At 39.6% G+C, this 26511-nt stretch overlaps 1 protein-coding gene across 2 annotated transcripts in view; it reads left to right on the top strand.

Annotated features, from left to right (window-relative positions):
* Nucleotides 1-26260, top strand: part of snx2 (sorting nexin 2) — a 34903-nt gene extending 8643 nt beyond the window's left edge. The window contains exons 5-14 of one of the 2 annotated variants that reach the window (XM_077589153.1): nt 28-219; nt 2084-2162; nt 6796-6871; nt 9989-10102; nt 10174-10267; nt 12335-12540; nt 12613-12756; nt 20682-20762; nt 20845-20916; nt 25955-26260. In XM_077589153.1, the coding sequence (XP_077445279.1) occupies nt 28-219; nt 2084-2162; nt 6796-6871; nt 9989-10102; nt 10174-10267; nt 12335-12540; nt 12613-12756; nt 20682-20762; nt 20845-20916; nt 25955-26005 (1109 nt within the window). In that variant the 3' untranslated portion in view covers nt 26006-26260. Of the gene's footprint in view, nt 1-27; nt 220-2083; nt 2163-6795; nt 6872-9988; nt 10103-10173; nt 10268-12334; nt 12541-12612; nt 12757-16331; nt 16592-20681; nt 20763-20844; nt 20917-25954 lie in introns of those variants that run through there. The other variant, XM_077589154.1, reaches the window with a different exon arrangement.
* Nucleotides 26261-26511: the final 251 nt, after the last annotated feature.

Genomic DNA, 26511 nt, shown 5'->3' with positions numbered 1-26511 from the left:
CACGTGACCACGGTTCCATGTTTCCAGGCGATGGGATTAATGCCTATATGGCTTACAAGGTAACCACCAAGGTGTCGCCACCTTCACCGTTATTCAGACTCCCAGAGTTCTCGGTCAAGCGCCGCTTCAGCGACTTCCTGGGCCTTCACGGGAAACTGGCGTCCAAGTACATGCACGTGGGCTATGTGGTGCCCCCCGCGCCAGAGAAGAGCATTGTGGGTACGTTGCTATGACAGCCCAGGGACGAATCGACAAGGGCACGCATCCCGAGTTCCAAACAGTCCTTTCAGGGAGATGTTTAACTGACCCCACTTCGACATTAATGCACGTGTCAAAGTGGCAGCCCGGGGGCCAAATCTGGTTCGCCGCATCATTTTGTGTGGCCCGGGAAAGTAAATCATGAGTGCCGACTTTCTGTTTTAGGATCGAATTTAAATGAGTATAGATGTATATTACATTTCCTGTTTTTTCCTCCTTTTAGATCAAAAATTGTAATTTTTTAATCCATTTTTTTTGGTGTTTTTAGTTCAAAAATCATTTTCTGAAATCTAAAAATATATTTTAAAAAAGCTAAAATAAACATTGTTTTAGATCTATAAATAAATGAATATTCAGGGCTTTTAATCCAGTTCTTTTAATCCATTTATAAAATAAAAAAATCGAAATATTATATCTAAAATGGTCCGGCCCACGTGAAATCAAGTTGACGTTAAAGCGGTCCGCGAACCAACCAGAGTCTGACACCCTTGTTCTAGAGCACATGTCAAAGTGGTGGCCCGGGGGCCAAATCTGGCCCGCCGCATCACTTTGTGCGGCCCGAGAAAGTAAATCATGAGTGCCGACTTTCTGTTTTAGGATCGAATTTAAATGAGTATAGATGTATATTACATTTCCTGTTTTTTCCTCCTTTTAGATCAAAAATTGTAATTTTTTAATCCATTTTTTTTGGTGTTTTTAGTTCAAAAATCATTTTCTGAAATCTAAAAATATATTTTAAAAAAGCTAAAATAAACATTGTTTTAGATCTATAAATAAATGAATATTCAGGGCTTTTAATCCAGTTCTTTTAATCCATTTATAAAATAAAAAAATCGAAATATTATATCTAAAATGGTCCGGCCCACGTGAAATCAAGTTGACGTTAAAGCGGTCCGCGAACCAACCAGAGTCTGACACCCTTGTTCTAGAGCACATGTCAAAGTGGTGGCCCGGGGGCCAAATCTGGCCCGCCGCATCACTTTGTGCGGCCCGAGAAAGTAAATCATGAGTGCCGACTTTCTGTTTTAGGATCGAATTTAAATGAGTATAGATGTATATTACATTTCCTGTTTTTTCCTCCTTTTAGATCAAAAATTGTAATTTTTTAATCCATTTTTTTTGGTGTTTTTAGTTCAAAAATCATTTTCTGAAATCTAAAAATATATTTTAAAAAAGCTAAAATAAACATTGTTTTAGATCTATAAATAAATGAATATTCAGGGCTTTTAATCCAGTTCTTTTAATCCATTTATAAAATAAAAAAATCGAAATATTATATCTAAAATGGTCCGGCCCACGTGAAATCAAGTTGACGTTAAAGCGGTCCGCGAACCAACCAGAGTCTGACACCCTTGTTCTAGAGCACATGTCAAAGTGGTGGCCCGGGGGCCAAATCTGGCCCGCCGCATCACTTTGTGCGGCCCGAGAAAGTAAATCATGAGTGCCGACTTTCTGTTTTAGGATCAAATTAAAATGAAGAGTATAGATGTATATTACATTTCCTGATTTTCCCCCTTTTAAATCAAAAATTGTAATTTTTTAATCCATTTTTTCAGTGTTTTTAGTTTAAAAATCATTTTCTAAAATCTAAAATTAAATACAAAAAAGCTAAAATACACATTGTTTTAGATCTATAAAAAACTGTATATTCAGGGCTTTTAATCCAGTTCTTTTAGTCCATTTATAAAAATAAAAAAATATTAAATATTATATCTAAAATGGTCCGGCCCACGTGAAATCAAGTTGACGTTAAAGCGGCCCGCGAACCAACCCGAGTCTGACACCCATGCATTAATGTATACTTTGTTTCATTTGATGAGTGTAGGTATGACCAAAGTGAAGGTCGGGATGGAGGACCAATCGTCTAACGAGTTTGTGGAGAAAAGAAGGTCGGCCTTAGAGAGGTACGTTGGTCTTAACACGAGTCACCTGGTTGTAGCTTTTCCATGTCATTGAATTGAAGGCTTTTATTGCCATTATACAAGTACAGTGGTACCTCGAGATACGAGCTTAATTCGTTCCGGGACTGAACTCGTATGTCGATATACGCGTAACTCAAATGAACGTTTAACATAGAAATGAACTAAAAACAAATTAATTAGTTCCGACCCTCTAAAAAAACACCAAAAACAGGATATTGGATTGGAAAAAACATTTTTATTTGTTCTAATTCACCATCTATTAGTAGTACTAAAATGTGTTTAATAGTATTAAAATTAGACGAATTTCGTGGAGGGGAGAGAGAGAGACGGACAGAGAGGTGGAAATTTATGCACGACAACGCGCTCGTAACATAACATAAACAAATTGAAATGAACTTGGATGACGATGCAGACACTCAAAAATAAGTTTAATCTAACCCAGGGGTAGGGAACCTATGGCTCGTGAGCCATATGTGGCTCTTTCTATGGGTGCATATGGCTCTTCACTAACCTGTGAAGTAAAATATGGAAATCACTGGTGAGAGAGCTGAGTCCCGTGCATAATATAATTGATACTGATTTATTAACAACAGCATAACAATGTTGTCAAAAGAATTCAGAGACTTTTTGTACTTTAAAAATGGTGAAATGACAAAAAAAATCACACATTTTCATGTATTTTTACTTTGGAATTCTGAGAATGGCTCTCAAGAAATAACATTAGAAATATGAATTGTTTAGGGCTCTCTCTGTCAAAAAGGTTCCCGACCCCTGATCTAACCTTACACTAAACTTAATTCTAATTTAGTTTGACATGATACCTTTCTTCTCCCGGGTTGGCTCTATTTGCCCCGCCTCCACCCTGAGTTTCAGATGCAACCTATCGAGGGTTGTTTGCTTTTGTATTCCCTTCAAAATATTCCGAAAATGATGCACACAAATGTTCTCACAATAGGATAAAACACGACCACTTGCCAACAAGTAGTATATACTCCTCTTTAGCGAACGCTACGCCAATTGCGCTGACTAACGGGGAAAAAAAAACACAGAAAAAAATGCAATGCTCCGCCCAGTGCTCATAAGACATTACACGAGGGAGTTGCGACCAGAAAGACAGTTCCCATGATGTTCTTATGAGCAGCCTCTCGCGTCCGCTGTAGGCTCGTTTATCAAAATGTGTCTCGTATCTCAAGATAAATATTTGCCCAAAATTTTACTCATATCTCAAATTGCTCGTATGTCGGGGCATTCGTATGTCAAGGTACCCATGTATAATAAGATTAAAAGCTTCACCACTTGGTGCACAATTAACAACAACCAACAAATAAATAATCAATTAATACTATCTAATTAATCAATAAATAATCAATAAATAAATAATAGATAATAAATAATAAGTATGGAAGTGCATACATAACAATTTAAAGGGTTTGGAATTGGACAGCTACTATTGACAAACTAATTTATAAGTGCCTTGTAGGAATTAAACGTCAATTCTGAAATGGCAAGCTTTACATTGCTGTCATATTTCAATAGAAAAGTGTCTTTTGGAAATATGATGATATGACTGATTTTCAATGGTTAAGATTCATTTTTTTTCTTTTCCAAAGATGTCGGCCAGGTAAATGTTGTTTTAATTCTGTTTATGAGGATGTCCTACCCACCACCAATCAGCCAATTACGAGATCACTTGTTTGTCCAGGTTGTCGGAGTTTAGTTGTCTGTAGGCTATTTAAACTACGTCTGAATTAACAATGTCATCTACCAATAGTGCAAAAAAACTACTGTATTTCCTCACTTCAAACAAGCCTTTGACTATGACTTGAAATAATATTAGCAACAAGAAAAACATCACCAAAAATGCATAAACCAAACAACCGTTTTTTTGATGTGACTCGATCGAAACTGGTTAAGTGTTTGCAAATATTTTATTATTAAAATGACGATTACCTTCGGCAGTGGGTGGAGTTTGGGTATTTGGTTCCGTAATTTCTGCTTGTGTTCAAGATAACAAGGGTTGGTTATCATAATTTTGAGGTGGAACAATAAGCAGCCCTTGTCATTCATTTAATAAATTTTCTATTTTAATATATATGTTCTATATCAAATAGGAAGTTAGCCAAAGACTTCAGCTGTTAGCATTTTTCTTAAAATTGCTTTGACTACTTTCAATCTCATACTTGCATAAAAAAAATGTTCACTGCATTTACGCCCCTCGATTGATTGATAAATACATTCTTTATCAACAGAAAATATTTAATTAATTTTAGAACATTGTATAATATCAACATGCTGTGTTTTCAAAAGCGCTAAACTACTTTTGCCAACAAGAATTTGTTACTAGCCGGACAATCACAACAGTTTAGCACCGATTAAATTATTATAATCCGCCAAAACTATTGTTTCCATTGTTTTATCTCCTGGACCAAAGTGCTTGAAATAATAATTATTATTATTTTGTGGAGGGAAAAATATAAGCCTGTAACTTCCTGTTAGTAATGTACTGTACTTTTTCACATATAAGCCGCCCCCAAGTATAAGCCGCACCCTTAAAATGGCCTAAAATCGTAGAATTTTACAATTTCTCTCGTATAAGACGCCCCCTGATTCACGATTTTCACCTCCATATTCAGGTTTTAATAGGGAGTACAAATGTTACTTTGAAGGGAAAATCTTAAGAAAAATCATCTCAAGTCTAATTTGTGCGCATATAAGCCGTACCTTTGATTCAGTCAAAAACATTTAATGACAAATACGGCGTATATGCAAGAAAATGCGGTCAATAAATCAAAATTAATGGTTCAATCACGCTCCGGTTTCTTAGACCGCTGATAGTTGGGATGGCCTATACGCATATACGGTTACCGTATTTTCACGACTACATGGCACATTGTATTTTAAGCCGCAGCATCAGTAACGAGTGCTATTTCTGTATTTGACACACAAAGGACGCATCGTTTTTAAAGACGCAGCCAGGCATGGCAAAACATACACCATCTTAAACATACGGACACACGCTAAAACACGTTTTTAAAAAGGCAACGGAAGCAAGACTGAGTTCGGTTGTACTTTATTTAGCCGTTTTACAATGTACTGACGTCATCATCACCCACAAATCCATCAAAGTCCTCATTTTCTGTGTCTGAATTGAACAATTGTCCAAATGAGTCATCGAAAACGCTGAGTTTTATACGTTCGTCCACGCGGCCACAATCCATTCGCAAATAGTTACGCTAGCTAGTAGCTAGCTTATGGGGGGGTGGTCGGCTTTTTTTCCCACGACAACGCACTCGTAAACAAAACAAACAAATTTAAATTAACTTGGATTAATATATACAGACACACTCAAACATACGTTTAATGTAACTTTACACAAAACTGAATTCTAATTTTGTTTTAATCTTTTTTTTACCTTCGTTCTGGCCGGGTTAGTTGTTTGCCACGCCTCCACCCTCACGTTCGCTATCGATGGGCTGTTTGCTGTTGTACTATTCCCTTCAAAATATTCCGAAAATGATGCACACAAATGTCCTCACAATAGGATAACGCACGACCACTTGCCAACGAGAAGTAGTCTTGAATTAGCGATCGCTCCGCCAACGGGAGCTAACATGCTAAGGGGGGGAAACAGGAAATGCAACCTCCTACCCACGTATTGATTGTGGGCAATAAAGTTTTATTCTGAGAAAGGGTGCCATTGGCAATCGGTGTTGTGTGCACGAGTATACTTCATTACCCAGAAAGCCCTCTTTTTGCCCGTGCATGCGCGTTGTGCGTTTCCTGGTCCATCTGTAGGCGAAAGAAACCGTTCGTCGCTCGTAGATATCTGTTATACAGGAAAGAGATGCGGCAAAAAAGACAGTGCGCTACAACGATAAACAGCTCATGTCATGGCCCCTGGCTTGGTTGCATCTCGAAATTTTGATCGTATCGCGGGCGAATTATTCGATCGAAATTTTCGTCGTACCACGAGCATGTCGTACAATGAGCTGATCGTAGGTCGAGGTACCACTGTAGTAGCTAGCTAGTAGCTAGCGTAACTATTCCGGCGCTGCCTGCCACGCTTCGTAAAGCTGTGTTGATGTCGATGTCCAGGCCACAATCCATTGGGTGTATTGACAAAAGAACTACATATCCCAGCAGTCACTGCGCAGTACTTTTTCTACGGGGAAAATAGTAGAGTCAGGGGCTGCTTGCCGTAGTTGTGAGAGCTGTAGAGGATGGTGTACCCTATCGACTGATTTATTTTATTTTATCGTGATTACAATTTTAGTATTGGTCCATATATAAAGCGCACTGGATTATAAGGCGCCCTGTCTATTTTGGAAAAAATGTAAGACTTTCATGTGCGCCTTATAGTCATGAAAATACTTTTATTTTAATAATTTTCTCACTATTACCCATAAAAAATGAAATGCTATGCCCCTTCAATTTGTTAAACAACTTTTTTTTTTCACTGGGATACACATAAAAATGTTGTCTTTCTCTTTATATGAAATTAGTTGTGAAAAATGGTTTATCCTGACACCCTTTGAACAAATGTGGATCAGTGTCTTTGATGTGCCATGTTCTGATCATGGCCCTTGTGGAAAACGCCTTTGATGTTGTGGCGCAGGTTCCTGACGCGTACAGTGAAGCATCCCATCCTTCTCAAGGATCCCGACCTGGTGCATTTCCTGGAGACTTCGGAGGTAAACGCACGCAACTCGCACATTGAGACTGCCCTAAGCATTTCATTCCTACTGGGACCCGTCGCTGCCGTGCGAGGGAGGGGTGTGGCCTACGAAAGAAATGGCGACCTGTCAGTGACTTAACAGATGAATTGTGGGATGCTTGAGTGAGCGCGGCGTCCCGTCCGGCCCACTTAATGAAACACAACCAGGAGGGGCTATAAATGAAAAGCCCCCAACCCTCCCCCCCCAAGGTTCCCAACGCCCCCCCTTCATTTAGCTTCCATCAAAGAGTACCCCCGAGACCCCGCCTCCGCTTAAATGGCTTTCTGGGGGAGGACCACCGCACGCGAAAGTAAACTTTTCCGAAATGAAGAAAAATGAGCTTCTCTTACCCCGCCGCTAGAATTTAATCTGGAATGCGAGCAATGTTCCAATCACTTTGGAGAGGGTTGGGGGGGGGGGGTTTACAGATGGACGGGAGGTAAAAAGGGGAGACGTCGACAAAGTGATTGCGTTGAAAACAAGACGACCACGGCGGCTAATTAAACGGAGGGGAACCAAAAATGTCACAAGTTGGTGTTGTGTCACCAAAGAGCACCACGACCTCCCCACCAGGGGGCGCTTTGATGCCATCGCGTTGGCGGCAGGAGTCACGGTAGGCTTTTGCTTTCAGACAGATTCAGAGGCAGCGAGATAATTGCATCGTTTGTCTCCGTTGCGTGACGTAAGAAGCAGTCGTCGACAATTGCCTTCAGCAGACACATTTACTGAAGACTCGCATCTAAGTGGTGATCTTTATATATGTTGGGTTCATTAATAGATATCAGTGGCGGTCCGTGCATTTCCTAGTGACGCCTTCAGCAAAAATTATTTTATGGCTATAAAACCTCTACTGCAGCTACAGGTGCAACACAAAAAATAATCAATAATAACCTCATACAATTGAAATATTATTTAGGAAATAGTCATATTTTACTCCCCAAAAATCCTTTTTAACCCCTACACAATATCCATCCTCCTTTCTTCCTTCCTTCTTTTCTATCGCCATCAAAGCTAATGCTGAAAGTCGAGCCTGTCCTGTCGTATTTCTGGCATAGTCCGTCTTGAAAATGGCTATAAATCAACACAGCAATATATTTGCTTGTGGAGCTCGCTACAGATACACTTTGGTAGCTCTGGCTAATCACTAGCCAATCATAGTTGGTGAAAGCGATGACGTATCCCTACACCTGCGACAAGGCATTGTGGTGTTGCCAACTCGAAATCGGATTGGTTAAAGCAACAGTCTTATCGACGCTTGTTTAATGCAGCAGAGCCTGCAGAACTGATTGTGAAGGCCTTGAGGCAGATTTCTGACCCTGGCAACAAATAATGGCTGAAATGTGATTGGTTAAATGCTTCAATATGAAAACACACATCTGGAAGCAGTGCAACCAGGGGGGAAAGCAATGAAAGGAAGCTAACAGACAATTTGGAATTATTTAATAAGTATTGATGGACAAAATATAATATATGATTCAGATAGAAGGCAATGACGGGCTAACAGACAATTTGGAATTATGTCTTCATGGACAAAATATAATTAACATCAGTCCGTGATTCAGATATTTCTTAGGCCAGCAGAGAAGGCCTTGAAGGCCCTGACGGCACACCACTGATAGATATACTTTAATATAAGGTAGAAATCGGAGCGCATATCCAGCTTTTCTTGCAAGAAAAGAACCGATCCTGGCTCGTCCTCGTCACAGATGATTCTAAAGAACCGAAACCCTCTCCTGCCCATTTAGTTGCATTAGAGTCAAAACAATTAAGGTTATCTACTCAAAACAATTGCATAAGAATTAACCCGAGCGAACAATTAAGGTCGGAAATCAAAAACAACTGCATAAGAATTAAAACAAGCAAGCATCCATTCAGTGGGGAGTGATCTTCGAGTTTGTTTCTGTAACAAAGTAAGCATTTGTTAAGCATATAATGATTAATATTTCACATATAGCATATAATGATTAATATTCCACATATACATATAATGATTAATATTTCAAGCACATTCATAAGAGTACCCAAAATAACTCCAACAATATACAAGAATAATCCCAGTCTTTAACCCTTCGCAGGGTTTGACTATTTTTGCTAATCAAGACAACAACACAAGCCCTGGTGTCCACATAGAGGGCGACACAAAAAATACAACTTATAAACTATCCTATAAAATCAAGAGGGATTGAAGAAAAGTTTAAGAATGAGCCTCACGCACAAAAAGTACCGCGATGCACGTCAGGGTTGCCAGATCACAAAGACTCCAAACCAATCACTGCGTAAATATAACCCACTCACTTCGGTGGGAAATTGGCCCAATTTGCTACCCTTGTTCGTATTCTATCTTCAGGAGGTTCTCCTCCAGGTTGAGCCATTACATATACGTGTTTTCTTGATCTTTTCTGAGTCAGTGTGTGAGAAAATATGGTATTTATTACTCTTGAAGGGAGACACTGCCTGCTAGTGGCCAATGAAATACTATCTACAGTGGTATCTTGCTTAATGCGTTTCGGGACTGAGCTCGTATGTCGATATACTCGTACCTCAAATGAACGTTTCCCATAGAAATGAACTTAAAAACAAATTAATTCATTCCAACCCCCTGAAAAAACACCAAAAACAGAATATTGGATTGGAAAAAACATTTATTTGTTTTAATTCGCCAGCTATTAACAGTGACAAATAACTAGTGGTTATGATGTTTAATAGTACTAAAATTCAGTGGTGGTCAGTGCATTTTCTCGTAGCGCCTTCAACGGGTAAAATCCACTTCCTAGCAGCATTTAATGATTAAATAGAAATACTGGAGCTTTTCAGACATTACACCCGGACACTGAAAAAATGCAGCTCGTCTCGTATCTCAAGGTAAATATTTAATCCAAATTTTACTTGCATCTCAAATTGCTCGTTTGTCGAGGTATTACTGTAATTGTTGCTTTACCTTATTTTCCCCATTTTATGTTTGTGTTATTGTCCCTACAATATAAATCCATATTTGGTGTGCATTAGATGCTAGTTCTGGCTTTCCACCATTCCATTTCACCTTTAACTTCGGCTTCTTTGATGAGCCTAAGTGTCTTGGCGCATGTTTTCCAGTTGCCGCGCGCTATCAATACGCAGGCCATGAGTGGCGCCGGCATCCTCAGGATGGTCAACAAGGCGGCCGACGCCGTCAACAAGATGACCATCAAGATGAACGAGTCGGACACCGTGAGTTGCCACGGGTGTCGGAACAAAGGGTGATCTTGTTACCCAGACTTTGTGTTTTTTTTGTGTGTCAGTGGTTTGAGGAGAAGCAACAACATTTTGAGAATCTCGACTTGCAGCTGAGGAAACTTCACACCAGCATTGAGTCTCTTGTGTGTCATCGGAAAGGTATGGGTATATTTTAGGTTTTTTTAAATGTATAAATGAACAGTGTGTTAAATAGACTGACAATGACGCTTAATCCAAAAAATTCAGAGTACAGCAGAAGGGCAAATCAAAATTGCTGAATTCATGTGCGAAGAACAGAAATACACATTTCAAATCCTTTGCAAAAAGGGAAAAAAACACAAACGCAAATTCAAAATAATTTACAAAAAAAAACAAAAAACGCAAATTCAAAATAATTTACAAAAAACAAATGCAAATTCAAAATAATTTACAAAAAAAACAAAAACACTAATGCAAATTCCAAATAATTTACAAAAACAAAAGAAAACACAAACGCAAATTCCAAATAATTTACAAAAACAAAACAAAAAACACAAACGCAAATTCAAAATAATTTACAAAAACAAAACAAAAAAACGCAAATTCTAAATAATTTACAAAAACAAAACACAAACACATTCAAAATAATTTACAAAAACAACAAAAAAACGCAAATTCAAAATAATTTACAAAAACAACAAAAAACACACGCAAATTCCAAATTATTTACAAAAGCAAACGCAAATTCCAAATAATTTACAAAAACAATAAAACACAAATGCAAATTCCAAATAATTTACAAAAACAAAAAAACACAAATGCAAATTCCAAATAATTTACAAAAACAAAACAACACAAATGCAAATTCCAAATAATTTACAAAAACAAAACAAGATGCAAATTCAAAATATTTTACAAAAAAAACACGCAAATTCCAAATAATTTACAAAAACAAAAAAAACACAAACGCAAATTCAAAATAATTTACAAAAACAAAAAAAACACAAATGCTAATTCCAAATAATTTACAAAAACAAATTAGCCAAAGCATGGACAAAAATAGCCATGACACAAATGCAAACGTGGTGAACAAAATAGTGAAAAATGTCAATTATTATCTTATTATTATCTTTAGTTGACTGTTGAACTTAATAAATGCTTATTAAATGTGGATGATATCATGTTAACCCTTTGGCTGCCCAATGCTGTGTCATTCAAGCTTCTGAAAAATTGCATGAAGGCTTTAGTTCCTTCTTTTGTATAATTTTCTGGTCTTCTGGAGACTATTTACCATCGAAATATGCCAATATTAGCTTTCTGAGATAATTAATTTTTTATTTAGTATTATTTCTTGAAAAAAATGAACTTTTTAGAGTTTAAAAGCCGAAAAGTCCAGTAAAATGTTGATCCGTTTACCATATTTTCTCGCATATACGCCGTATTTATCGCTCAAAAATGATGTCTGGATTGTGGGTACGGCTTATATGCGCACAAATTAGACTTGACATGCACAAAACTGCAAGGACGAAACGCCATAATGCAAAGACAATGCGACAAATTGTCAAGTATTTCAAAATTGAGAAAAAACAAACAGATAAAACGCTTAGCAACATTTATTTTGACGTCAATGTATGAAATTCAAGAAAGAAAAACTGTTACGGACACACTTCCTGGTTGTATTGCTCACGTGACTTCCTTTTTTAATTTGTCTACGTGCAGGGAACGCCCATTAGGAATGTGCAATCCAGCAGACTTGACTCGATTTATACAGTATCTCAGAAATACAATGTGCAATGATTTTTATTAAGATTTTCCCTTCAAAATAACAAACTTTTACTCTCTATTAAAACCATGAATATGGAGGTAAAAATTCTGAATCATGGGGCGGCTTATACGAGAGAAATTGTCAAAATCAACCATTTTAAGGGTGCGGCTTATACGTGGAGGTGGCTAATATGCGAGAAAATACAGTACATAGGAACAGCTGTTTTGCGGATTATTTTATCAAGCTAGCGGCTAACAGACTTGAAACATTATTTTTCATTTCTACGGCGTGTAAGGAGCAGAGTGCTAACTTCAAAACGTTTTTTGGCGTCCGGTCCATTTTTGAAATTTAGGCCTATTTTAATTTTCGCAAAAATGTGCTTTAGGTAGTCAAAGCTTTAAAGCAATCAAAGGCCCTTGATTTGAATGAACGCAAATGTCATTTTACATCTAAAATATGCTAATTTCTGTGTGCCCGTGCAGAGTTGTCTTTGTACGGAGCACAGTTTGCCAAGTCGGCGGCCATGTTAGGCAACAGCGAAGACCACACGGCGCTTTCCCGCGCTTTATCCCAGCTGGCCGAGGTAGAGGAGAAGGTTGAGCAGCAGTACCAGCAGCAGGCCAACGCCGACTTCTTCTTCCTGTCCGAGCTGCTCGGCGATTACGTGCGCCTGCTCGCCGCCATCAAGGTTCGTCATCGGCGCGCGCTCGCGTGGCCTGTCGGACGGACGACTTCTGTAACGTGACGTACGCGTGCTCAGGGCGTGTTTGAGCAACGCGTCAAGTCCTGGCAAAAGTGGCAAGACACTCAAGTCCTCCTCAATAAGAAGCGAGAGGCCGAAGTCAAACTGCAGCTATCAAACAAATCCGACAAAGCGCAGCAGGCCAAAGATGTCATCAAAGAGGTACGCCCCCAATGTTCCCTCTAATTTTTGGTTGGTCTGGGCAGAAAGACAACCTCCCTGAGCACACTCAGTACCAGTGTGAGCAACATCATCATTGCTCGTTATGGGCACACACCAGTATCACACCTGCCATAAGCAGGTGCATGTCGTCTACTAATAAATGATTGAGTAATAATAAAATGTAATGATTAATATCTATGAATGGGCGGCCCGGCGTGTGAGTGGTTCGCGCGTCGGCCTCACAGCTCTAAGGTCCTGGGTTCAAATCCAGGTCGGTCCACCTGTGTTGAATTTGCATATTCTCCCTGGGCCTACGTGGGTTTTCTCTGAGTACTCAGTTTTCCTCCCACATCCCAAAAAGATGCATTGTAGGCTGATTGGACACTCTAAAATTGCCCCTAGGTATGGTTCTAAGTGTGCATGGCTGTCCGTCTCCTTGTGCCCTGCGATCGGCTGGCCACCAATACAGGGTGTTGTCCCCCGCCCCTGGCCCAAAGTCAGCAGGGATAGGCTCCAGCACCCCCCGCGAGTGATAAAATGGATAAAGCGGTTCAGAAAATGAATGAAAAAATATCTATGGATAAAACAGATTCATAAATGCCATTAGAATATGCACAAATCCGACTTAAATTTGACCTTATTTTACACCTGTCCTAACTTCTCATTCTTGTTCAAAGGACTTTTCTGCTGAACGTGTTACTTGAGATAGTCAAGTTTCCATTTATATGCAATATTTTCCCATGATTTTGCTTTGATTTATTTAATAAGGGATAGCACATATTAATGAACATACTTATTTTCATGTTAATGAACATATATATGTAAGATTGTAGCCGAGGGCTAATTTCCATTTATAGTCCATTGTGTAGGTTGAAGACAAACGATCTCACACACTAGAGACACACACACACGCACGCACACAACCACACACACAGCAGATTTAGACAGTTCTCACCTGATTTCACCGCTTGTTCTTCTATTTGCACAGTAAAGTAAAAAGGAATGTATTAAGAAATACTAAAATGTAATTAAAAACATAGAAGGGCTGTAAAACGGAAAACATAAGAGTGGACAGAGCTACTGCCACTGGCTACCGCGTGAATGGTGCCATCATGGGGGGAAAAAAGTTGATTTTTATTTTGTGCGCTCCATATGATTGCTGTGCACGGAGAAGACGATAGTGCGCAATTGCGCACGCGCGCAGCTTAGAGGGAACATTGTACGCCCCCCATCATTGTGCCAATCAAAGCTCGTCTCGCTAATGGCGTGATAGCAAAGAATACGCAACTTGTCTGGGGTATAAAGAAAACAAAGCTGGGTTTAAAAAAAAAAAGGAAACGTCAACAAAATGAAACTAAATCCACCTTCGCTACTCACTCAAGTGAAAAGTTTTAGTTTTTGCGGCTGAGGAATTTTACCAAGCGGAGACGAAAAAAGACTTTTATTAGCCCGTCAGCGCACAAATTCACCCTGCGAGCCGTCTGTCAGGAAACACGCGCGTACACACAGGCACTGTCGGGGGTCAGCTGTTAGTGGAGAAAGCTGGGGGGTGGGGGGGTCTTTGATGGGGCTGCTGTCAAAAGTCAATGTTTGTCAGTAGAGTTACAACAAGCCTTTATTTTCTCCGTGTGTCCACACAAACACGCAAACATACACACACACACACACACACACACAAACACGCCTTCATCTCCGAAAATATTGTTTTCTGTACAGTGGTACCTCGACATATGATCTTAATCCATTCCGGGACTGAGATCGTATGTCGAGCTTTTCGCAACCCGAGCGAACGTTTCCCGTTGAAATGAATTAAAAACAAATTAATTCGTTCCAACCCTCTGAAAACACACCAAAAACAGGATATTGGATTGGAAAAAATGTTTTATTTCTTCTAATTCGCCATCTATTAACAAAGTAACACATAACTAGTGGTTTAGTAGTACTAAAATGTGTTTAATAGTATTAAAATTAGACGAATTTCGTGGAGGGGAGAGAGAGGTGGGAATTTATGCACGACAACGCGCTCGTAACATAACATAAACAAATTGAAATGAACTTGGATTACGATAGTAATAAAATGTGTTTAATAGAAGTAAAATTAGACGCATTTCGTCGAGGGTAGAGACCGCGACATACACGGAGCCGGGGGGTGTTCGGTGGGACTTTATCCACGGCAACGCACTCGTATCCGGACAAACAAATTTAAATTGACTTGGATCAATATATACAGACACACTCAAACATACGTTTAATGTAAGTTTACACAAAACTGAATTCTAATTTTGATTTAATTTTTTTTTACCTTCGTTCTGGGCTGTTTAGTTGTTTGCCACGCCTCCACCCTCACGTTCGCTATCCATGGGCTTTGTGCTGTTGTATTCCCTTCAAAATATTCCGAAAATGATGCACACAAATGTCCTCACAATAGGATAACGCACGAACACTTGCCAACGAGAAGTATATTCTTGAATGAGCGATCGCGGGAGTTAACAGGCTAAGGAAGGAATAACAGCCTACCCACGTATTGATTGTGGGTAATGACGTTTTATTTTGAGAAAGGGTGCCATTGGCTATCGGTGTTGTGTTGTTGTGTGCACAAGTATACTTCATTACCCAGAAAGCCCTCTTTTTGCCCACACATGCGCGTTGTGCGTTTTCTGGTCCATGTGTAGGCGAAAGAAACCATTCAGTGCTCATAGATATCTGTTATACACAAAAGAGATGCGGCAAAAATAGATAGTGCGCTACAATGATAAACAGACTCATGTCATGGCCACCTGGCTTGGTCGCATCTCGAAATTTTGATCGTATCTAGGGCGAATTATTCGATCGAAATTTTCATCGTACCTCGAGCATGTCGTAGGTAGAGCTGATCGTAGGCCGAGGTACCACTGTATTAGAAATAAATGTCGACACTTGTGAAAGGGTCATGTAACCACGTTGTTTGGGGGAAAAATCGTTTTACTTTATATTTTTAATTCATCATTATTTTCTATTGTTTGCCATTGATTGTATTTGAAGTGATGTAATTCTAATTTTAAAAAAACATGCTCATCAGTAATATTGCTAGACACAATCCCACTCAATAGTTATAATATTCTTGTTTGGCTTTATTTCTTTTTCCATCAATATACATTTCTAGTCATATTGCGCAAAATCCTAATTTTTAATGAGATTTTATTTAAGTTTGATGTTTTTATTTATTAGTTTAGTCATCGTTTATCAGTCAGTGCTAGGTCAGATTAAACTATGCACATAGATATGAATAACAATTATTATTACTCAAATGTCATGCACCGTATCAAAAAAAACTAAACAACTGTTAACAGTAACTGAAGAAATTATTAGCACAGAAAATGATTTTCTTTTTTAAATATATTTTTGGCGTGCGCTATCTATGCTCACATGTGATTTATAGTCCGTAAAATACATTATGGTGAATATATTATTGCAGCATTTTTTTCATTGTGACCAAAAAAATGAAAACTCCTTATTTAAATCGTCCTCAGATTTGAATTTTTAAATTTGCTTGATTTTTTTTTTCCCCCCCTTCCCATCATGCCTTTCTGCACAAGGAGATTGAAGAGGTAGGACTTGAAGTACCACCCACGTGATGCTGTCATATTTTTGTCTTTCTCATTTTTCTTATTTTTGAGTACTTTCACAGCTTTTAAATGGCATTGCATTTTTTTTTATCCAGTGTTCATTTCGAAGCTCACATTGTCGAAATAATGTCCTATTTCGATTTCATATTTTAATCAATTTGTCATTGAAAAACGAAAATAACATTGTCACCTCATGTTATTATTGTTTCAATCTAGTTTTCATCATTTGCACCACTGATATTTTTTGAATTTTCTGCACATTCTCACTAAGACATGTCAGCAAATGGTTATTAAAATAATGATGCAAAGAACAACAATACTATGAATTAAAACATATTTTATCTATTTATTTTAGTCCATTTAAAATCTGAATTACATGGATTTTAATTCAATACTATATTTGATCATTTCTATGACGAAAATCATTTACTCATTTTTCCTAGCCCATGCATTTTTTGTCGGTTTTTGATCCATCATGTTTCCTCATAACATTTACATAACCATTCAATTTGTGTGTGATTTTTGTATTTAGAATATGAACATCGCCATCAAATCTATCCTTGGCCAATGTCATTTTAAGTGAATTTCCCTCCATTTGAACTCATTGGCTACTATATTAAATCATACAGTAATGCCTTGAGATACGAGCTTGATGCGTGTTGACATGTTTGGTTCGCTACTCTTTTGTGACACTACATACATAACAAACTTTTAATTTAACTTAAATGACCTTCGCTTACTATACACCAGGGGTCGGGAACCTTTTAGACAGAGAGAGCCATAAAAAAATCATATTTGTAAATGTTGCTCCTTCAGTGCCATACTAATCGGACATAGGCCCTGTCGTCATTATCACAACACAAAAGCCTACTTGTCATCACACGCAGAAACTGCGTGTGACGAAATTGATGGTGCTTCTCCATAAGCTACGTTTAATCGGCAAAAGACCTAATAAGTGTAAGTTACGGACTTGTAATTTGTCATTCCGCTGTTGAGGATACAGGTCGCTTACCTCGCGCTTACCTTTCACTGTCTTCCACTTACCTTTCCTCAGTCAGCTAGTAGGAGGCAGATCACCAACCAAACATCTGTTCATATACCGCAGAGGGGAATGTGTGTTATGTTAGCGCGAGTTTAGATTCCTGATGGATGTGGGGAAAAAACTGTCCTTAAGCCTATTTGTCCGTGCTTTGTGGGACCTATAGCGTCTGCCAGAGGGCAGCAGCTGGAACAGATTGTGACCAGGGTGGTAAGGGTCCCCTATGATGTTCTTGGCTCTGCTGAGGTAACGAGGGCTGGCAATGTCTTCAAGTGAGGGCAGAGAGCAGCCGACAATCCTCTGGGCAGTGTTAATCACTTTCTGCATGGCCTTTTTGTCTGCCGCCGTGCTTCCAGCGTATCACACTGTGATGCCGTACGCCAGGATGCTCTCTACAGTGGTTCTATAGAAGGTTCTCAGAAGATTGGTGCCCAAGTTGTTCTTCCTAAGTACCCTGAGGAAATGGAGTCGTGTCTGAGCCTTCTTCACCACTGCCGTGGTGTTTGTAGACCATGAGAGCTTGTCCGTGACGTGGACCCCCAGGAATTTAAAGGACTGGACCCTGTCTACACATACTCCATTTATGAGGAGTGGGGCCAGATCTGTGCCGTGTTTGCGAAAGTCCAGGATGATTTCTTTAGTTTTCGTGGTGTTCAGTGTGAGATTGTTCACCGAGCCCCACGAAGACAAATTGTTGACCTCATCTCTGTAAGCCGACTCATCCCCTCCTGAGATGAGTCCGACCACAGTGGTGTCGTCAGCGAATTTGATGATGGTGTTAGACTGGTGGGTGGGTGTACAGTCGTGGGTGTACAGGGAGTACAGAAGAGGACTCAGTACACAGCCTTGAGGGGAGCCAGTGCTAAGAGTAATGGAGGAAGAGAGGTGGGGACCAAGTCTAACAGTCTGTGGGCGGTTGGTCAAGAAGTCCTTTATCCAGCAGCAGATTGAAGAGGATAGTCCAAGGTGGGAGAGTTTGTCAGTCAGAATGTCCGGTTTTATGGTATTGAAGGCTGAGCTGTAGTCAATGAAGAGCATCCTAACGTAGTTCCCAGGGTGTTCCAGGTGGCTCAGTGCTGTATGAAGAGCAATGGCAATAGCATCATCAGTGGACCTGTTTGCTCTATAAGCAAACTGGTGAGGGTCAATTGAGGGAGAGATTGTATTCCTGATATGGCGGGCTACCAACTTTTCAAAGCACTTCATGATCACAGGCGTGAGGGCAACAGGCCTATAATCATTCATGCCGCCAATGGTTGGCTTTTTGGGGACAGGGATGATGGTGGCAAAATACTCAAAATACTCAAATACTCAAAATTTAAAAGTTAAAATACACTAAAATCTGTGCTATTTGTAGTAATATCGCCATTTTTAAAGTACAAACGTTCTCTGAGATCTTTTGACAACGTTGTCGCGCTGTAGCTAATCAATGGGAATATGCATGCAGAAGAATGTAATGAAAAAACAAATGTTTAAAGCCGCACTAAAGGTAGTGTCGGCGCCACAATGATCAACGTAACGCTCCTATTGATGTATTCAGAACTGAGCTCTGTCAACAGCAGTTCCCATATTTTACTTCACAGTTTAGAGAGCCATATGCACCTATCAAAAGAGCCACATATGGCCCCCGAGCCATAGGTTCCCTACCCCTGCTATACACACTTAAAAATGGATGTAACCGACTGTTAGGTTTAAACACCAGACATTTGTATCACCAATCTGAAATAAGTAAGAACACAAAGAATTGAGGTTATTTTATTTAAAAATGAGAGGGTCTCGGGACTGCTCGCGTCTCAGTCCTTCGACACACTCTGAAGATGTCCCCTCCCGCCAAGTCTCTTATTGTGTTTTGGGAGTGTCCAAGTTACAGGAAGTTTCAAGCTGATCAAAGGAGAGAGAGTTCTCTCCCAGTTACAAAAGGTTCTTTGATCATGACCATATGCTCTTTTAAGATAACATCTTTATAGTCTCTTTCCCGATATCCTGCAACCCTCACACAATAGTTCAAACAGACAAGCCCCCCTGGGTAGTTCCTCTTTGTTGAATAAGGTGAAACTCCCCAGAGCTCAAGACACTCTAATTCTATTAACTAACATTTTGACAGTCATACCAGAATCAGGATAACTTGTATACAATAATTCCAACACCGGCAAAGGTGTTAATGTATTCCGCCGCGGCTTTCGAGTCGGAACTAGCTGCTTCTCCGTGCCTCACAACAGAGTGTATCCCCAGTTCGGTTTTTAAAGTTATCGAACCTGGAACCACTCGCTTTTAAGGTTTTGGCTGGCGTCGAAGTACCCCCTTTCTCAGCTGCGTGCTTTACTTTCAAGTCCTCGCAGATTCCGCTAACTGTTTCTCCTTATTCCAAATTATTATTATTTTTCCCGTTAGTCAGTGCGAATGGCGGAGCTTGTTCGCTAATATGAGAGGAGTATACTACTTCTCGTTGGCAAGTGGTCGTGCGTTATCCTATTGTGAGAACATGTGTGCATCATTTTGGGAATATTTTGAAGGGAATATAAAAGCATACAACCCTCGATAGGTTGCATCTGAAAGTTAGGGTGGAGGCGGGGCCAATAGAGCCAACCCGGGAGAAGAACGGTATCAAAATGTAAAACAAAATTAGAATTAAGTTTAGTATTAGGTTAGATCAAACTTATTTAAGTGTCTGCATCGTAATCCAAGTTCATTTGAATTTGTTTATGTTACGAGCACGTTGCCGTGCAAAAGGTCTCTCTAATTTTAGTACTATTAAACACATTAGTACTATTAAACCACTAGTTATTTGTTACTTTGTTAATAGATGGCGAATTAGAACAAATCAAAATGTTTTTTTCAATCCAATAACCTGTTTTTGGTGTTTTTTCAGAGTGTTGGAAAAAATAATTTGTCTTTAGTTCATTTCTATGGGAAACGTTCATTTGAGGTACGTGTAAATTCGACATATGAGCTCAGTTCCAGAATGCATTAAGCTCGTATCTCGAGGTACCACTGTATGTCAAATTTGTCTCGTGTCTCAGGGCAAAAATTTGTTCGGAACTTTCCTTGTATCTCAAATTTCTTGTATGTTTGACAAGGTATTACTGTATTTGTTCATTATTGTTCACTTTTCATCAATAGTTCATGCCATTTTTTTCTGTTTCTAAATGAATCAAGATAATCTTCGCAAAGGAGTGCTCACTGGTTATTAAACTTTTAACTCCATGCTTGGCATTGACACTGACAGACGTCAATTCACGAACGAGTTGGCAACGCTAACCCACAATGCTCCCCTTTTGCAGTTGGAGAACAAAGTCCTACAGTGCGAGTGCGAATTTGAGCAAATTTCTCAAGTCATTCGCCGAGAAGTGAGCCGCTTTGAGGTGAGCCGTGCGCTAAACGGCGCTAAACGAAGTGGCCATGTTTGCTCTCCTCTCAACCTTGTCGCCGTTTCCTCACCCGCAGAAGGAACGAGTCAACGACTTTAAGAGCATCATTACCAAATATCTGGAAGCCCTTGCAGTCACGCAACAACAAGTAAGGGAAAATTCAATCATTTTACGACAGCTCCATCTAGTCAATTTATATTACAAATCACTACTATTACATTTCCATTTAGTTAATCTATATTATAACTCGATATAATACTACTACAGTTCCATTTAGTGAATCTATATTACAACTCACTATACTACTACTACAGCCCAATCTAGTCAATCTATATTACAAATCACTACTACAGTTCCATATAGTGAATCTATATTACAACTCACTATACTACTACTACAGCTCCATCTAGTCAATCTATATTACAACTCACTACTACTATAGGTAGTTCCATTTAGTGAATCTATATTACAACTCGATATACTACTACAGTTCCGTTTAGTGAATCTATATTACTACGACAGCTCCATCTAGTCAATTTATATTACAAATCACTACTACTACATTTCCATTTAGTGAATTTATATTACAACTCGATATACTACTACTACTACAGTTCCATTTAGTATATCTATATTACAACTCGATATACTACTACTACAGTTCCATCTAGTCAATGTATATTACAACTCAACTACGACAGCTCCATCTAGTCAATCTATATTACAAATCACTACTTCTACATTTCCATTTGGTGAATCTATATTACAACTCAATATACTACTACTACAGTTCCATCTAGTCAATCTATATTACAACACAATATACTACTACTACAGTTCCATTTAGTGAATCTGTATTACAACTCACTATACTACTACTACAGCTCCATCTAGTCAACCTATATTACAACTCAACTACAACAGCTCCATCTAGTCAATCTATATTACAACTCAACTACAACAGCTCCATCTAGTCAATCTATATTACAAATCACTAGTACTACATTTCCTTTTAGTGAATCTATATTATAACTCAATATACTACTACTACAGTTCCATTTAGTGCATCTATATCACAACTCAACTACGACAGCTCCATCTAGTCAATCTAAATTACAAATCACTACTTCTACATTTCCATTTGGTGAATCTATATTACAACTCAATATACTACAACTACAGTTCCATCTAGTCAATCTATTACAACGCGATATACTACTACAGTTCCATCTAGTCCATCTATATTACAACTCACAACTACAACAGCTCCATCTAGTCAATCTATATTACAAATCACTAGTACTACATTTCCATTTAGTGAATCTATATTATAACTCAATATACTACTACTACAGTTCCATTTAGTGCATCTATATCACAACTCAACTACGACAGCTCCATCTAGTCAATCTAAATTACAAATCACTACTTCTACATTTTCATTTGGTGAATCTATATTACAACTCAATATACTACAACTACAGTTCCATCTAGTCAATCTATTACAACGCGATATACTACTACAGTTCCATCTAGTCCATCTATATTACAACTCACAACTACAACAGCTCCATCTAGTCAATCTATATTACAAATCACTAGTACTACATTTCCATTTAGTGAATCTATATTATAACTCAATATACTACTACTACAGTTCCATTTAGTGAATCTATATCACAACTCAACTATGTCAGGTCCATCTAGTCAATCTATATTACAAATCACTACTTCTACATTTTCATTTGGTGAATCTATATTACAACTCAATATACTACTACTACAGTTCCATCTAGTCCAGGGGTCTCGAACTCAATTTACCTGGGGGCCGCTAGAGGCCGAGTCTGGGTGAGACTGGGCCGCATCAGGATTTCCACAAGAAAAGCACTGATAAAACATTCCAACGTTATCAAATATCTTTATTTTTTAACAAAAAATAATGAATTAAATAAATTAACTTAAAGATGAATAAAAAATAAATCAATCAGTAATACAAAACCAAATAATACTAATGAGCATACAGTAGATATACACTGGCTGGCTAAGTAGAGAAAATTAATTATTTTTATTCCGTTTCAAATGTCTGTATTAACAGCTCTTTAACCTTTAACTTTCTGAACTTGAATGGAACATTGAACATGAAATATTCTGAACACGGCTTCTCTTGCCTACTCCTTGCTGCTAGAGACCTGGCAGCGCTTCTTCTCACATAGTCACATTTGGCTTGAGGGAGGAAGCAGTGGAGACCCTCAGTAGAGCTTGAAGATGCTCATCAGTAAGTCTGGACCTGTACTTGGACTTATTGAAGTTCAAGGTGGAGAAGAGCTTCTCACACAAGTATGTGCTCCCAAAAAGGCACATGGTCCGCTTGAACCTTCGGGAAAGTTCAGGGAAGCTGGGGGTCAACTCTCTCAAAAATTGCCCAAGCTTGTCTGCTTCTCCACTCACCTCCCTGAACTTGGCTTTGAGTGCAGAGTTGCACTGCAGGTCAATGAGCTCCATTTGAAGCTCAGGAGGGGCATCTTGCACATCAAAGGAGAAGGGGTCCGCAAACATTTGAAATGTGGATTTGTGTGTCTTGAAGTCTGCAAATCTGTGATCAAATTCCTCCTGTAGCTTCGAAATGGCCTCAACATACTTCTCACCACTGAATGGTGTGCCTGCATCCACGAGAGCCTTGCATGCTGGGAAATGGCAAAGGTTTGTCTGAGAGAGCTGGGCTTTCCATAACACAAGTTTAGTGCAGAATGCTCTCACGTTGTCATAGGCAGCACTGACAAGTTACCCCTGGCCTTGTAGCTTCTTGTTCAGTACATTAAGCTCATGTGTGATATCAACAAGAAAAGCCAAGTCCATGAGCCATTTGGGATCACTTAGCACAGGATCAATCAACTCACAAACGGCGTAGCTAGCTTTGACTGCTGCATTACTGTCTTTGGTAGCCTTCTTGAAGAAATCCTGTTGCCTCAGAAGACGTGTTTTAAGACTGGCAACCTGGTTGGCTCTCTCATCTCCCTGGTATTTTTCGTACTCCTCAGCATGTCTCGTAGTACAATTACGTTTCAAATTGTATTCCTTGTGCACCGCAACTTTTTCAGTGTAAATGAGACACGTCGGGGTGCCCCTGTGTTCAACAAAGAAATATTGCACTCCCCACTTTTCTTGAAACTGTCTGTGCTCATCACCGACCTTTCTCTTCACGACAGGCTTTGAAAGAGACATCTCTGGGGCTCTGTAATATGTTTTTCCACTTGGAATGAGTCTCGGGTTGATCTTTCACATTCAGTCGCGCGGGTTTGTGGCGCATGTGCACTTTCGCTCTCCGTTTCAATCGCGGAGATGGCTACAGACACTGACACAGGCTGGATCACGGATCATAGCGCCTCATTCAGTTCTATGCTGAGAGCAGCGGAGGAGTGTGCGCGCCGAGCGGAGTGATCGGCCTCACGGCTTCTCCTCCGCCCAGCTGATTGGAGGAATGAATGAGTGAGTGAGCGAGGCACTGGACAGCCCGGCCGATGTCCCGCCCTCCAGAGCCGTATACCTCACCGTGATTGGTTCATTCAGCTCCGAACCAAAGTTCCCTCTAATTTTTTGTTGGTCTGAGCAGAAAGACAACCTCCCTGAGCGCACTGAGTACCAGTGTGAGCGACATCATCGGTACTCGGATGATTCGCCTAAAGACGTTTCGCCGACGGACGTTTGACAGACGGGCAGGTCGCCGAATGGACGTTCCATCGAACGTTCATTCGGCCGAACGGAGGTTTCGCCGAAACGGGATTCGAACGCTCGCCCCGCCGGATCGTGTGTGTACAAGTTTTTCAACCTCGGCCCGCGGGCCATATACGGCCCGTTAGGATTTTTAATCCGGCCCGCCGCCGGTGTTGTCCAAATTATAGTAAAAATCAATGTTCGTCTACCATCAATGGCAGCCCGGGAATAAGCACTCTTGGGCAGGCATGGCAGTCCGGGAATAAGCACTCTTGGGCAGGCAGATGTAGCAGAACCGAGCCGTAAAATGACAGCAATCGGGTCAAATCCATCCTAAAACAGCATTTAATGATTAAATACAAATACTGGATGATATCGCGATGGAGGCAAAAAAACGTCTATAGACGTCCATTCGCCAAACGGCTCAAAATGCTCTCAAATTCGGTCAAATCCAGCTGAAAACAGCGTTTAATGATTAAATACAAATACTAGTATTTGTATTTAATCATTAAACTAACAAATACTAGTACGACCTGTCCGTCTGTCAAACGTCCGTCGGCGAAACGTCTTTAGGCGAATCATCCGGTCACGACATCATCATTGCTCGCTATGGGCACACCAGTATCACACTTGCCACAAGCAGGTGCATGTCAATTTTCCCTCTAATTTTTCATGTAAAACATGCTGTAAAACACGAAAAACATGAGTGGACAGAGCTACTGCCACTGGCTGCCACTTAAACGGCGCCATCATGGGGAAAGGGGTAAAAAAAAAAAAAAAAAAAAAAAAAAAAAAAAATTACATAAAAAAAGATTTTTTTTTTACTGCGCGCCATATGATTGCTACTGCGCAGAGAAGACGAAAGTAGTGCGCAATTGCGCACGCGCACAGCTTAGAGGGAACATTGCTCCGAACACAAGTGTCATTCATATCAATTTTGCGGGCCGCACGAACATTAATCTTTCATATTAAGACGGGGGCCGCAAATTATCGTCCCGAGGGCCGCAGTTGGCCCGCGGGCCGCAAGTTTGAGACCCCTGATCTAGTCAATCTATATTACAACGCGATATACTACTACTACAGATCCATCTAGTCAATCTATATTACAATTCACGAAACTGCTACTACAGCTCCATCTAGTGCAGGGGTAGGGAACATATGGTTTGGGAGCCATATATGGCTCTCTGCTAACTTGAGGTAAAATATGAAAACCCGCTGGTGAGAGAGCTGAGTCCTGAACACACTTTCATGAGATTCCACATGCATACTCTCATTGATACTCATTGATTAGCAACAGCGTTAATATATTGTCAAAATCCCCCAAAAATTGTATATGTGGTTGCGATCTGTTTTTCTATGAAAAAAAGGAATTTAAGTGAGATTGAAAATGTAATTTGGCTTTAAATACTATGTGTGCCTATGTAGAAAAACCCTGCATTGTTGTATAAGAGGATTTGTCTGTGTTTTGTGAACAGCTGATTAAGTACTGGGAAGCATTCTTACCAGAGGCCAAAGCCATCTCCTAGAGCTCCCACAATGCACCTGGCCTCCTTGTTTCTGTAGAAATCTGAAGCTAACACACTATGGGATCCCTTTCCTCTGGAAAATTGACAACTTCTTTCTACAAATTCTTCTGTCTTGTCAAGTAAGAAAATTTAAAGCAATGGGAAGGTCCTCCCCGATTTGGACTTTTTATGTTCCACTCTTCACCATTTAAATTAGCCACGTACAAAATATCAAAACATGCCATTTCTGAGTGAGTTGCCTTGTCCTGTGTCTAAATTTGAATGAGTTTCATTGTCGTCTTCCGCAGCGCGGAAAATTCAAAACAAATTACAAATTGTTCCTATTAATGTATTAACCTCAACTTTACTACAATATTTATGGCCGTATGTGTTGTATACGATAGTGTTTCCCAACTCTTTTTGGGCTGAGGCACACTTTTTGTATCAAAGTTCACCACCAGTTGAAAAATCTTAAAATTTCAGACTCCTACCGTATTTACTCGCATATAAGCCACATTTGTCGGACA

Source organism: Stigmatopora argus, chromosome 20 (genome assembly GCF_051989625.1).
Source record: "Stigmatopora argus isolate UIUO_Sarg chromosome 20, RoL_Sarg_1.0, whole genome shotgun sequence".
NCBI classification, from domain to species: Eukaryota; Metazoa; Chordata; class Actinopteri; order Syngnathiformes; family Syngnathidae; genus Stigmatopora; species Stigmatopora argus.
The sequence above is the reverse complement of the archived record's forward strand: the minus strand, read 5'-3'. Positions and strand labels throughout refer to the sequence as shown.